This window comes from Coregonus lavaretus (assembly GCF_964263955.1).
Source record: "Coregonus lavaretus genome assembly, chromosome: 18".
NCBI lineage: Eukaryota > Metazoa > Chordata > Actinopteri > Salmoniformes > Salmonidae > Coregonus > Coregonus lavaretus.
This window is the reverse complement of record NC_140005.1, coordinates 34,897,355-34,911,846: the sequence shown is the minus strand read 5'-3', so window position 1 is coordinate 34,911,846 and position 14,492 is coordinate 34,897,355. Positions and strand designations below refer to the sequence as shown.

The 14,492-nt window shown below is 39.7% G+C and overlaps 2 protein-coding genes across 4 annotated transcripts in view; both read left to right on the top strand.

Annotated features, from left to right (window-relative positions):
- The window catches only part of LOC311145995 (bromodomain adjacent to zinc finger domain protein 1A-like), a 109,292-nt gene extending 104,403 nt beyond the window's left edge, over positions 1-4,889 (top strand). For all 3 annotated transcript variants that reach the window (XM_084182423.1, XM_084182421.1, XM_084182422.1), the window contains exons 25-26: positions 3,493-3,580; positions 3,770-4,889. In XM_084182423.1, coding sequence (XP_084038549.1) covers positions 3,493-3,580; positions 3,770-3,942 — 261 coding nt within the window. In that variant the 3' untranslated portion in view covers positions 3,943-4,889. The remainder of the gene's footprint in view (positions 1-3,492; positions 3,581-3,769) is intronic.
- Positions 4,890-5,129: 240 nt separating this feature from the next.
- LOC311145828 (cofilin-2-like) lies at positions 5,130-8,480 on the top strand. Its single transcript, XM_084182152.1, has 4 exons — positions 5,130-5,278; positions 6,512-6,819; positions 7,000-7,076; positions 7,453-8,480. The coding sequence occupies exons 1-4, from the start codon at positions 5,276-5,278 to the stop codon at positions 7,563-7,565; spliced, it is 501 nt and encodes a 166-aa protein (XP_084038278.1). The 5' UTR covers positions 5,130-5,275; the 3' UTR covers positions 7,566-8,480.
- Positions 8,481-14,492: the final 6,012 nt, after the last annotated feature.

Here is a 14,492-nt window from a genome sequence, read left to right as displayed (position 1 = left end):
ATGGCGAGAGTCACACATTGTATAAAATTACTTCCCAGGCAAAGTACAATTTCTTAGATTCCTCGACTTTAGGTCGTAGCTCAGCTTCTGAATGTCAGAGATAAATCAAAGATATCCCCATATGCGTCGGTTGCGTCTTCTGGCATTTTAACGCATGTTTCTATTTATGCGTCGTTATAAATCCATAGATACAATCGCAACAAACAAAAAAAACTCAAATCAAGGAAGGTCCTGGTTGTTGGGTCAATTAGACCATGCTCATCTATCTAAAACATTGAATTATTTCACAATATTTTGGTAAGTTAGCTGGCTAAGTCATTGATCTTACTTTGTAGTAGGTGTTGGAACCAAATTTAATTTCCAGTCGTTTCGTTCTGAACAGAGCATTATTTTTTTTCGTTCTGTTACACTTTTCCGACCAGCAAAATATACAGTTGAAGTCGAAAGTTTACATACACTTAGGTTGGAGTCATTAAAACTCGTTTTTCAACCACTCCACAAATTTCATGTTAACAAACTATAGTTTTGGCAAGTCGGTTAGGACATCTACTTTGTGCATGACACAAGTAATTTTCCCAACAATTGTTTACAGACAGATTATTTCACTTATAATTCACTGTATCACAATTCCGTTGACTATGCCTTTAAACAGCTTGGAAAATTCCAGTAAATTATGTCATGGCTTTAGAAGCTTCTGATAGGCTAATTGACATCATTTGAGTCAATTGGCGGTGTACCTGTGGATGTATTTCAAGGCCTACCTTCAAACTCAATGCCTCTTTGCTTGACATCATGGGAAAATCAAAAGAAATCAGCCAAGACCTCAGAAAAAAAAATTGTAGACCTCCAAGTCTGGTTCATCCTTGGGAGCAATTTCCAAACGCCTGAAGGTACCACGTTCATCTGTACAAACAATAGTACGCAAGTATAAACACCATGGGACCACGCAGCCGTCATTCCGCTTAGGAAGGAGACGCGTTCTGTCTTCTAGAGATGAACGTACTTTGGTGCGAAAAGTGCATATCAATCCCAGAACAACAGCAAAGGACCTTGTGAAGATGCTGGAGGAAACAGGTACAAAAGTATCTATATCCACAGTAAAACAAGTCCTATATCGACATAACCTGAAAGGCCGCTCAGCAAGGAAGAAGCCACTGCTCCAAAACCGCCATAAAAAAGCCAGACTACGGTTTGCAACTGCACATAGAAATGTCCTCTGGTCTGATGAAACAAAAATAGAACTGTTTTGGCCATAATGACCATCATTATGTTTGGAGGAAAAAGGGGGATTCTTGCAAGCCGAAGAACACCATCCCAACCGTGAAGCACGGGGGTGGCAGCATCATGCTGTGGGGGTGCTTTGCTGCAGGAGGGACTGGTGCACTTCACAAAATAGATGGCATCATGAGGAAGGAAAATTATGTGGATATATTGAAGCAACATCTCAAGACATCAGTCAGGAAGTTCAAGCTTGGTCGCAAATGGGTCTTCCAAATGGACAATGACCCCAAGCATACTTCCAAAGTTGTAGGCCATCACAAAGCCCTGACCTCAATCCTATAGAACTGAAAATGTGTGTGCGAGCAAGGAGGCCTACAAACCTGACTCAGTTACTCCAGCTCTGTCAGGAGGAATGGGCCAAAATTCACCCAACTTATTGTGGGAAGCTTGTGGAAGGCTACCCGAAACGTTTGACCCCAAGTTAAACTATTTAAAGGCAATACTACCTAATACTAATTGAGTGTATGTAAACTTCTGACCCACTGGGAATGTGATGAAATAAATAAAAGCTGAAGTAAAACATTCTCTCTACTATTATTCAGACATTTCACATACTTAAAATAAAGTGGTGATCCTAACTGACCTAAGACAGGGAATTTTTACTAGGATTGAATGTCAGGAATTGTGAAACAGAGTTTAAATGTATTTAGCTAAGGTCTATGTAAACTTCTGACTTCAACTGTAGTTCTGAACCGGTTCAAACCAATAAAGTAATGGTTTATGAAGTTCCTTTTTAAACCACATTTAGCTTGACACTAAATTACTTCACCAATCACTGCGAGTAGAGCAGCTTGTTATGCAGTGGGCAAAAGCTATAGTTGTTTACATGCTTGTATAGGGCGTGTGATGCAACTGAAATTTTTTAGGTGGGGAGAGAGAGAGGGTGGAGGGAGGAGGCTTGCTATGAAGCGCAGGGCATCTTATTGTTATGACATGTATTATCTGAATTAGCCCCATAGAATTATACCTACGGAGGACCGGCTTCTATTAAGGAACTTTTAATGTCTTCAGAGTTGGTTTAATGTTGGACCAAAACTAGCTAGCTAACAAGCTTGTGTGTGCAGAGCTGCAATATATCACCATTTTGGGCAACCCGGTTTTCTACACCAGGTTCAAACAGTTGAAAATATAATATTTTTGGTTATGGAAAATATATTTCACAGCGGTTTAGATTCTCTACACTATACTTGCTTGTTTTGTCATAAACTGGAATTAGAATTTTAGCAACCGGGAAATGGCGGGGTGATTTCTACATAGTACACCTGTCTTACCATTTTGTAGTTAATAAATCTTATGTGAAACGTGATGACACTAGTATCCTTAACTAGCATTGAAAAAGTGAATCCATTGTTCTTTAATTAAAAATCTCTCCTTAATTTCTGAATCACGTTTGTAACGTCAGTAGTAGGCTAGTAGACTATGCTTCGGGAGGGGCAGGTAGCCTACGCACGCACACACAGTGGCAAAGATTTTCCACTGGCAGGCAGACTGGAATAAGAGTGAGGGCTTTGCTTAGGCGCTTTGTTGCGTTTTTATGTGCGACTGGGAAAAAAATGCCCGGAATGTAAAAGAACGTTATTAACCGGTTCCCATGCTTTTTAAATAACAGTTATTTTCCGGAATAGTATAGATCACTTTCGTTCCTGGTATTGATTCTGTTCCTCTAAAAAGTATTTTTTGTTTCTGTTCCCTGAACTGGTTCCAACCCCTGCTTTGTAGTATACCCTAGTGATGCGTGGGTTGACTCATAAACCTCAGTCCCCGCGGTTATATCTGCGGGGTGGGCGGGTTTACGGTCATGAAATATTGTGTGGATGAAGGGCAGGCTGGTTGAATAAAGAGAAAATAATGCAGTTCATATCTATTGTGCAGTTTATCTATAGGCTACATTGAGGTTTTTCTTTTGTTTTCATCTGGCGTTGGTGCCTAAGCTTTAGGGCCTAACTGTACGGGCAGCAAATACATGCCAATCTCCAAATGCTTTTGGGCACTTGGGCAGAAAAAGTTAACGTTGATCCACTGAGGCAAAAAGGGAAGGAACTACAGCGCATTTTCGATATTTGCGGGTCTGGTGCGGGCCTCAGATTCACTCGATCACATAGTCGAGCGGTTGCGGACGGTTTATTAATTGTGGGTGGGTGTGGGTGAACAAACAGCTGACCCTTGCATCACTAGTATACCCCTCTGATTTGTCTGTCCTCACTTCTGCAGGTTCCAGACTACTTCGACATTATCAAAAGGCCCATAGCTCTGAGCACTATCAGAGAAAAGGTCAACAACTGTGAATATAAAACAGCCAGTAAGTTGATGTTTTACTTTTACCTAAACCAACACAAAAGCTTGAACCATCTCCTTGTTTACTGTATATTGGATTGCATTTTTTTTATCAACCTGCAAAACAAGTTGTTTTATGCTGTCATGGTTCTGCACACCAGCAGATTTTAAATGATTTCTGATAGATAATATTTTTCCCCCTCCTATCTCACAGCGGAGTACATTGAGGACGTGGAGCTCATGTTCGCCAACTGTTTACAATACAACCCTCGGCACACGAATGAAGCTAAAGCAGGAGCAAGGCTCAAAGCCTTCTTCAACTCGGAAGTCTCTAATCTGGGGCTGGCAGACTGGACCACTCCTCCACAGAAGCGGTCCCGGATGTAAAGCTGTCTGACTGAAACTACTGGGTCGTATTCATTAGTGCACACCGTTGCAAGCGTTTTGCGACAAAAACAAGAGTTTGTTATTGGACACTTTTTCACCTTTTATTTTATCAGGGAGTCATGCTGAGACCAATGTTTATTTTACAGATAAGCCCTGAATTACAGAAAATACATACATCAATATAAATACAAAATGCAAGTAGAAAGAAAAACATGGTCATAATTCAGGTAGTCCCTCCGTTTCGCTCTGTTTTCTTCCATTTGGTTTCTATTGAATATGACAATGCATTGTAAAGTTTGAAGTCTGAACATTCCCAAACCGTTTTGAAATTGTAAATATCATACCCTCAAAATAAGGCAGGAACAACTATATCGCTGTGAAAGTATTTGCACTGAAATTTGAAAACAAGTCCTTTCTATTCTATTCACTCAGGGTAAACAAATTGTGGTGTGAAACGAGGTTTTAACAGTGCATTTATATTTTGTATCTTGGCAGCATTTCTAGACTACTATTTTTGTGCACATACTTTTTTTTTTATGTGACTACTTTAGTTGATTTGGGTGAATAAAGTATTGAGACCTAATATGAACAGTTTAATTTTAGCATTTCACAATACTGAAAATATTTTACATCAACTGTTTCAGGTTCCCTTCTTTCAGTGAAACACTACACTGGAACCCAATATCATTTATTATTATTTCATATTTCCCTTATTTTCTATCATTCATTGGTTATTTATTTAGTTTTGAATGCAATAACTATTTATAATATTTCTATAGAACATGTTTTTGTGAAGAATTATTTGCGTAGTTTTGAGTTCAGTCTTTAGAAACTGTTTGGGATAGGGTTTAAATACTGAGTGTTGTCCCCCTAACTGTCAACTCTGCTTTGTATTTGCTATGGTGTACATTTTTCTATATATAAAAATACATTGACTTTGTTTAATATTTCTTGGTCATCTCTCCCTTTTTGTTGCCAATGTCTTCTAAATAATTGTGAAGTGTCTTAATGTTTTTAGGATAGGTGTACATTTTTTGTAGGGTTAGAAAAATAACTTGTAACGCTGCCTGCCTGGGTTAGCCAGAGTTGAGTGGAAGTCCGCAAGTCCTTGCTTAGCTTCATTGTCATCAGTATGTCACAGGACAAATTCCTCCTATCCCATTCCTGATCCCGCCCGCCTGAAGTCCAGTGGCTCATACTCGCTCGCCCCTTACCACCACCTTCTCGCTTGCTCTGTCCAACAGACCCGGTCGTTCAAACATTACCATATCTATTTACCCCAAAAGATTTAACCACATAATAGCAAATCGCACAGGACCGACGATCGGACAACATGGTAAGATGCTTTACTTTTATAGCTAGACGTTTGGTAGTTTCTAGTTCAGTGCAGATGTAACTTTTTGTAACTTTGTTGCACTGGGCTGTATTCGAGAAACGTTGCTTGCATACCAATGTTTGATTGCTGGTTACAGTTGAGTTGGACATTCCATAGTGGTTAGCTGTAGCTACGATGTTTGTTTCATGTTAAATAATATACCGTGATTTAATTTCTAAAATCTGTTCCAGGTTAGGATTGCTACAGGGCCTGCAGCCTAAGGCGGCCATTTTAACCTAATTATAGCGCAGTCCTCTATCTAACGGTAATTGCTCTACTGCCAGTTAGCTAAACTTTCAGATCATGAAGCCAAGTTGGCTTGCTAGCTAACGTTAATACCATTCCTGCTGGCAATCTCGTTTTCTACACTATATGCTACTGTACCTAGCTGGTTATAGATGATAAACAAAATGATTGGGACTAGATTCCTTGAAATGGTCTTGCAGGTCTCCTGTCCTGTTTGATTGCACTCGAGTCAGGCTAATAATGCGCCCATGCGGATTTCCACGCTTTTGTTCCCATACTAGCTAGTTTACTGCAGTGGGCCTTGACACATGCAAATGTTGCTAGACATGCAAAAGGTTACTGGACACAGTGCTAGCTAGTTTCTGGTCTCATTCACTGACAAAGTTGCTAGTGTAGTGGTCAGCGAGTCTCGTGCACTTTTGTGATAAGAGGGTTGTTAGCCAGTAACGTTACACCACAGTGTTGGAATGTCCTATTGCCACGGATTGGTTTTCTGGTCGGATTGTCATCTTCAATAGAGATGGAACACTTTGGGCAGCTGACATAGCCTATGTGGCATGCAAAATGACTCAGCAGGTGTGCTGGTAGGTAGTGTCAGAGTGGAAGTGTTGATTCATTGTAAATGAGTGGCAAAGGAAAGGAAGGCTATGATCAATGCTGCAGTCACTTGTTATTCTGTCTGCGTGACTCGTATTGGTAGCTAATGCTATAGCTACATACTATATGTGTAAAGGTTTGTTTTTCTAATACCTTCTCATAGAGACCTCAGGTAAAGCATTTCCTATCCCAATGCTCTTTAGCTATGGGTCTAGATTCAATGTCCACATAATAAAGAGGACATGATAATACCTGCAGTGTCTTAGCAGCATTGTGCCCTGTGTTTACTAGCTATTGAACAGGGTACAACCATATTGAAGGCTGCCATGTCATTCCCCCCCCTTTCCGCAGGCCTCTGGTGTCACTGTCAACGATGAAGTCATCAAGGTCTTCAATGACATGAAAGTGAGGAAGTCATCCTCTACCGAAGATGTCAAAAAGCGTAAAAAGGCTGTGCTGTTTTGCCTCAGTGATGACAAGAAGAAGATCGTTGTAGAGGAGGGCAAGTGGATTCTGGTTGGTGACATTGGGGAGTCGGTGGACGACCCATACGCCTGCTTTGTAAAGCTTCTACCTCTCAACGACTGCAGATACGGCTTATACGATGCCACATACGAAACAAAAGAATCCAAGAAAGAAGACCTGGTATTTATATTTTGGTACGTTTGAGTATTGTAAGCTATGGAGGACCATAGCTTGGTGGTCCCAGGTATAAAAAAGTTTGAGAAACACTGTCTTCGACTTTGGGTAAAATAGCTGCTGCTTTCATTTGTTTGGTATGGATTACAATGGAGAAGGACGTTATTAGTCTTATTAAACTGTTTCCCTCCTTATTCCAGGGCACCTGAGGGTGCTCCCTTGAAAAGCAAGATGATCTACGCTAGCTCTAAAGATGCAATTAAAAAGAAGTTCACAGGTGAGTGACAATTGTTATATCAAACTGCTATTCCTGTATGTTTGACCTGATATTGTATGATCTTGTTGTTCAGTCATTTGTTCAGGTGAATTTGCATACTTCTCGACAACTATCTTGTTAAAACTATTTTGTCTTTTTTACTGACATAAGTTATTTTCTTTCCCTATGTTCTATAAAAGTTTCATGACATTAGGCTTTAGCTATTGAAGTTATTCAAAACACCATTCAATTTGAACCCCATAGAAAGTTTAGAAAATGTGTGGTGTCAAACAAAATTCCCCCAGACACCACTGCAATTATTGAAAGGGCCTTGTTAGTATTCAACACAACAGTATAAAATAGATGAAAATCAGCTCTATACATCCCTTTTTTTCAGGTATCAAACACGAATGGCAAGTCAACGGATTAGACGACATCCAGGACCGCGCCACTCTGGCAGACAAGTTGGGAGGCAACGTGGTGGTATCACTCGAAGGGTTACCATTGTAAACTGAGAATAATACGTGCCATCTGGATTCCAGACGCTTTCACCTTAGCAGCTGTGTCTATATCATTTGATCCTAAAGGAATAGCTTTAGGCTTTTTTTTTTTTCAGTTTTGATTTTTTTTTCACATGAAGGAGATCTCATTAACATATGCAAAAGCGTACAAGTTATTTTGCCAGCTGACTTCTTCAAAAAGATCCTGGTATTTTTTATTTTTTTCCTTCAAGGAATGTTCACACATCAGGTGTTTTGCCAAACAAATATGTACAGCAGCACCACACTACCTGAGATTAATAACACTCCCACAACAAAAAGTTTAGCACTGTTTTTGCATTCTTTGCCACCTAAACAGTGATGACTAGATGCTCAGTAGCGTAGGAAAATGTGAACGCTTTCTATAATGCCTTGACAGTCATATTCACTGCCCAGGTTACAGCTAAAAGCAAGTATTTTGGACTAATGAGGTTTTTCATATGACTGACTTATTTATTTGAACTGTTCTATCGTATCCAATATGTTATTCGACATGGCAAAACACGTAATAAGACTATGCATATACAAAGCACTTTTTTGTTTATAAACTACAAGTTGAGAAAAAAGTTTAGAATAACTATAAAGAATATCTGTATTTATGTCAACTAGAGATGTTACCTCAGTTTTCATTCCTGTTATGCATATGGGCAAGAACAGATGAGTATTTGACTGTTCAATTGCCGCCTTACTTTCATTTGAATGTACAGTACACCACCGTAAAAAGGAGGGGTGGTGGTTGCAGTTTTTTTTAACGCTAAACAAAATAATTCAAACGTATCAGTAAAGATGGCAATATATGTGCATTTGGAGCATTAAGTGGAACATTGTTTTTGAGATCGGCCGAGGAGGTTGCCACTTTGCAATAAAATCTTGTGGCAGATAATAGAAAGAAGTGTTGTTTGTCTGAGTGTATCTGTTCATCAGGAGGGCTGGGAAGCCATAAAGAGATGCATTAATGATCTCCTCTAACAGGAAATAGAAAGATCTGGTCTATATGCTATGTTTTGCTATGTTGCCTTGGTTAGTGTTTTTTTCCATTAAAGCGGGTGCAGTGAGTAAGTGATAATCTTCTGGGCTCTGTTCAGAAGGGCAGCTACAACTTAACGGAACATTCTGGTATAAATATATTGTGTAGAATAGATGGTGTTCTATGTTGTGTAGAATAGGGAATAATTTCAGCTCTATACATTGTATTTTGAAACTCCAAATGGAAATATGGTGGTTTCCCTGATGCTTTTTATATCTGTCTACACTGTTTTGAGTGAAGCCAAGCTAGTAAGGCTATTTCTGTTATAGTACAGCAAATCAATAATGACTGATCTCCGATCATACTGTATGTCATTGTGAATTGGAGAACTGTCAACTTATGTATTTTAAACATTTATAGATTAACTCATACACTTTCAACCTTAACTTAGAGAACTGCAGCTTCCCAAATTAATCTAAGCACCTTTTTGTACTCTCCATCTAAGTTTCAATGAACAGCCAGGCCGGTCTGGCCCTTCATTTGAACAGGGCCAAGTGTTTCTAGGAAAGAGCGAGTGGTGCGTCTTCTACTGCAACTGGGCTGGGGGCCAGGCCTGCTGCCTTCTCCCTGTAGAGAATTTGATCTGCAGGCAGTGAGCAATCCTCTGCTGGTCAGAGCTATTTATGGCCAACACATGCTTTTGTGTCTTGTCATCGTTGTCCACAAATGGCAAAACTGGACAAGCTTCCAATGCGCAACGAAAGGGAAGCCCTGGTAGAGGAGGAGAGCAGCAAGTTAGAGTATACACGCCCGCCGCTCGCTACCAAGAATGCTTTTCACACTCAAGGAACAGAATAGGAGAGGAGAGAAGGGAATGAAAAAAACACATAGAAGAAAGTCCTTAGTGTATTATTATAAGATGTTGTAAACCCCTGCTTATGGGGAGTATCTAACGCAACAGATGGCCCAGTCCTGTGACAGCTGAAATATATGGTGTAGGTTGGCCTTGGTGTCACACCGAATAGACTTCGAACAAGCTCTGATTGTATCTCTGGACTGACTACGCTACAACTTAGTGAGCAACGAGTATTACCCATTGGTGTCCCCAGTGTCTGGAACATTGTCTGCTAGTCATGGTTCGGTAACCTAGTGGTTAAGAGCGTTGGGCCAGTAACCGAAAGGCCGCTGCCTAGGTCGAAAATCTGGTGATATGCCCTTGAGCAAGGCAATCCTAATTGCTTCTGTAAATCGCTCTGGATAAGAGCGTCTGCTAAATGACTAAACATTTTAAAATGATATGAAACTGGCCTCAAGGATACTGCTGTATAACTTATCTTATACAGGCAAGTCACACAAACATGTCTATGGTGTAAAAGGTACTTTTGTCCTCCGAAGAGGATGGGCCAATAATAAAATAAAAATGTATGAGGGTATTATCAGACAAGGTCAATACATGTTATTCATTTTACTTTGTGACTTTTTGTTGAACTTTCAACTTCTACACACTGCCACATAAAGTGCATCCTGTAGCCTGGTGGAACCAGCCCTGTATCCTATGCTCAGGAATATCATTTATGTTGGTCTTAACTAGTCTAAAAATCATTTTAAATAGTCTAATCAATATATCCAATACATTAGTCAATTAACTATTTTCCTCTTCATTGGCAAGTTCTATTAATGTTTCCCTTCTGTGTCTCCATATGAAATATATTGTGTTGAATTTAGAATGTGGTCTCTTTATCAGAGCAATTCACGTAGACACCTACAGTACATGGAAGCCCATATACCTTCATGCACATGTTAAACAAAGTGCCTGTCATTCATGTCAACTCAGAATATGTCTCTGGACAAGGAAGATGAAAATGAACAAGTGACCAGTCCTTGCTCTCAACAAGATGAGCACAGCCAGCCAGCGCATGTAGCTTGACATTGAGTTATGATCATATGTTACAGTCATACACATCATTATAGTCAAATAATTATGTAATGATGAAAGGGCCTACAGTAGCTAGGTGTGTAGATCAAATCAAAGTTTATTTGTCACCTGCAAAGGATACAGCAGGTGTAAACAGTACAGTGAAATGCTTACTTGCAAGCTCTCCTCAACAGTGCAGTACATGTATACAAATCTAAATGACAAATATCAAAGTCAAAATATTAACAAGTAATAAAAAGTAGTAATAATAGTAATATAAAACTAGTTGTGGAGATTAAACGTATGTATCGTTATGAAGGAATAATTGGTGTTGTCACAGTTCTGCACCATGTCAAAACATATTTCTCAATTTTAAATGGCAAAATAAAACAAGCCATTTTGATGCTGTGATTAAGTTACACTAGAATTGATGTGATTCATTACATTGTGGGTGTATTGTATAATTTCATCACATCACAGAATGTTAAAGGGCCAATCAGCAGTTGAAACAATAACAAAGTGTTGTCCCCGCCACTGTTTCAGTAAAAAGCTGAGGGATGAGGCGGGAGAAATGTAATCACTCCCACATTCATAGACAGAGCTGTGGATGCAAGGACTAACCATCCATGATCTACAAATGATAGTTTTAACAAAATTTTAAAGGCTAAACAGTGTTTGTTTACATTTACTTTGTTTACAAACATTGGAGTAAATCAAGCTCATATTTTGGACTCTGATGGGGTACGACAGTTAAATTAAGCTCATGAGGCATTTAGAAGTTATTTTCTTTAAGAATCAATGGATGTAGAAACTGCTGATTGCCCCTTTAATATAATGAATCTTTAAAATATTACTTTCAAGTTAAGAAAACTAAAATATTTGTGTAGTTTATTACATTTTAATAACATGGCATCACCAATCCATAGTTTGCACATAGACTGTTAATCAAGGATTATTATCATTGTGTGAGTTTAGTGCCATCTAGTGGTCGTTACATAAAGCCTGGCATGTATACATATTTCAAACCAATTATAAACAGCACACAGAACAAAGTTCATACCACAGCAATAGTTCCAAGACAATGAGTATTTGTATTTATTAAGGATTCCCATTACTCATCCTGGAGTCCAAACAAATTAAGGTGAAAATAAAACAACATAACATTATTACACCATACAACATTTATAATACCACCATACATACGTGTGTAGAGTGTGTGTGCTGGCATGTGTGTGTGCGTATGCATATACCTGTGTGTGTGTGTGTCTCCTCACAGTCTGCATTATTCCATAAGGTGTAGTTTTATCCCTTTTTAAAATCAGAATTTACTGCTTGAGTTCTGTGTAGTACTCTGCGTTTTCCAGAGTCCATTCTGGACATGGGGACTGTGAATTGACCCCTGGTGGCATGTCTTGTGGGTTATGCATGAGTGTCTGAGCTGTGTGCTAGTTGTTTGAACAGACAGCTCAGTGCTTTTAGCATGTCAATACCTAGTAGTGGTGATGCAGTCAATCTCTCCTCTACGTTGAGCCAGGAGAGATTGACATGCATGTCATTGATGTTAGCGCTCCGTGTACATTTAAGGGCCAGCCGTGCTGCTCTGTTCTGGGCCAACTGTAATCTATTTGCCTATGTCCTTCTTTGTGCCGCTTGACCATACGACTGGGCAGTAGTCCAGGTGACATAAAACTAGGGCTTGTAGGACTTGTTTTGTTGATAGCAATGTGAAGAAACCAGAGCAGCACTTTATTACAGACAGACCTCTCCCCATCTTAGCTACCGTTGCATCAATGTTTTGACCATGACAATTTACAATCCAGGGTTACTCCAAGCAGTTTAGTCACCTCGCTCAATTTCCACATTATTCATTACAAGATTTAGATGAGCTTTAGGGTTTCGTGAATGATTTGTCCCAAACAATGCTTTTAGTTTTTGAAATACTTAGGAGTAGCTTATTACTTGCTACCCATTCTAAAACTGACTGCAGCTCTTTAAGTGTTGCAGTGATTTCACTTGCTGTGGTAGTGGACGTGTATAATATTGAGCCAATCATCAGTCATTTGTGCAAGTGCCGTACATGTTGAGTGCCCTTCCCTGTAAGCGTGATGAAAGTCAGTTGATAATTTGTTTACTGTGAAATAGCATTGTATCTGATCAAACACCATTTTCCCCCAAAGTTTACTAAGGGTTGGTAGCAGGCTGATTGGTCAGCTGTTTGAGTCAGTAAAGGGTGCTTTGCTATTCTTGGGTAGCGGAATGACTTTTTCTACCCTACAGGCCTGAGGTCACACACTTTCCTGTAGGCTTAGATTGAAGAGATGGCAAATAGGAGTGGCAATATAGTCTGCTATCATCCTCAGTAATTTCATTATCTCAACAAGCTTCACCTGGAATGCTTTTCCAACAGTCTTGAAGGAGTTTCCACATATGCTGAGCACTTGTTGGCTGCCTTTCCTTCACTCTACGGTCCAACTCATCCCAAACCATCTCAATTTGGTTGAGATCGGGGGATTGTGGAGGCCAGGTCATCTGATGCAGCACTCCATCACTCTCCTTCTTGCTAAAATAGCCCTTACACAGCCTGGAGGTGTGTTGGGTCATTGTCCTGTTGAAAAACAAATTATAGTCCCACTAAGCACAAACCAGATGGGATGGCATATCGCTGCAGAATGCTGTGGTAGCCATGCTGGTTAAGTGTGCCTTGAATTCTAAATAAATCCTCCATGCTTTACGGTGGTAAATACACATGCGGAGATCATCCGTTCACCCACACCGCGTCTCACAAAGACACAGCGGTTGGAACCAAAAATCTCAAATTTGGACTCCAGCCCAAAGGACAAATTTCCACCGGTCTAATGTCCATTGCTCGTGTTCCTTTTCACAAGCAAGTATCTTCTTATTATTGGCGTCCTTTAATAGTGCTTTCTTTGCAGCAATTCGACCATGAAGGCCTGATTCACACAGTCTCCTCTGAACAGTTGATGTTGAGATGTGTCTGTTACTTGAACTCTGTAAAGCATTTATTTGGGCTGCAATTACTGAGGCTGGTAACTCTAATGAACTTATCCTCTGCAGCAGAGGTAACTCTGGGTCTTCCATTCATTTACATTTTACATTTTAGTCATTTAGCAGACGCTCTTATCCAGAGCGACTTACAGTTAGTGAGTGCATACATTTTTTTAAATATTTTTTTTTTATACTGGAATCGAACCCACAACCCTGGCATTACAAATGCCATGCTCTACCAACTGAGCTACATCCCTGCCGGCCATTCCCTCCCCTACCCTGGACGACGCTGGGCCAATTGTGCGCCGCCCCATGGGTCTGTGGCGGTCCTCATGAGAGCCAGTTTCATCATAGCGCTTGATGGTTTTTGCGACTGCACTTGAAGAAACTTTCAAAGTTCTTGAAACTTTCCGGATTGACTGACCTTCATGACTTAGGGTAATGATGGACTGTCATTTCTGTTTGCTTATTTGAGCTGTTCTTGCCATAATATGGACTTGGTCTTTTACCAAATAGGGCTATCTTCTGTATACCCCCCCTACCATGTCACAACACAACTGCTTGGCTCAAACGCATTAAGAAGGAAAGGAATTCCACAAATTAACTTTTAACAAGGCACACCTGTTAATTTAAATGCATTCTAGGTGACTACCTCATGAAGCTGCTTGAGAGAATGCCAAGAGTGTGCAAAGCTGTCAAGGCAAAAGGTGGCTATTTGATGAATCTCAAATATAAAATATATTTTGATTTGTTTAACACTTTTTTGGTTACTCCATGATTCCATATGTGTTATTTCATAGTTTTGATGTCTTCACTATTATTCTACAATGTAGAAAATAGTAAAAAAATAAGAAAAACCCTTGAATGAGTAGGTGATCTAAAACTTTTGACCGGTAGTGTATGTCTATTCTATTCTAGTCTTACAAAATACAGTACAGTATATTAGGTCAATTGATATATATGAGCTATGGTAGTGTACCACACTGACCAAAGACTGCAATAAACCCTCT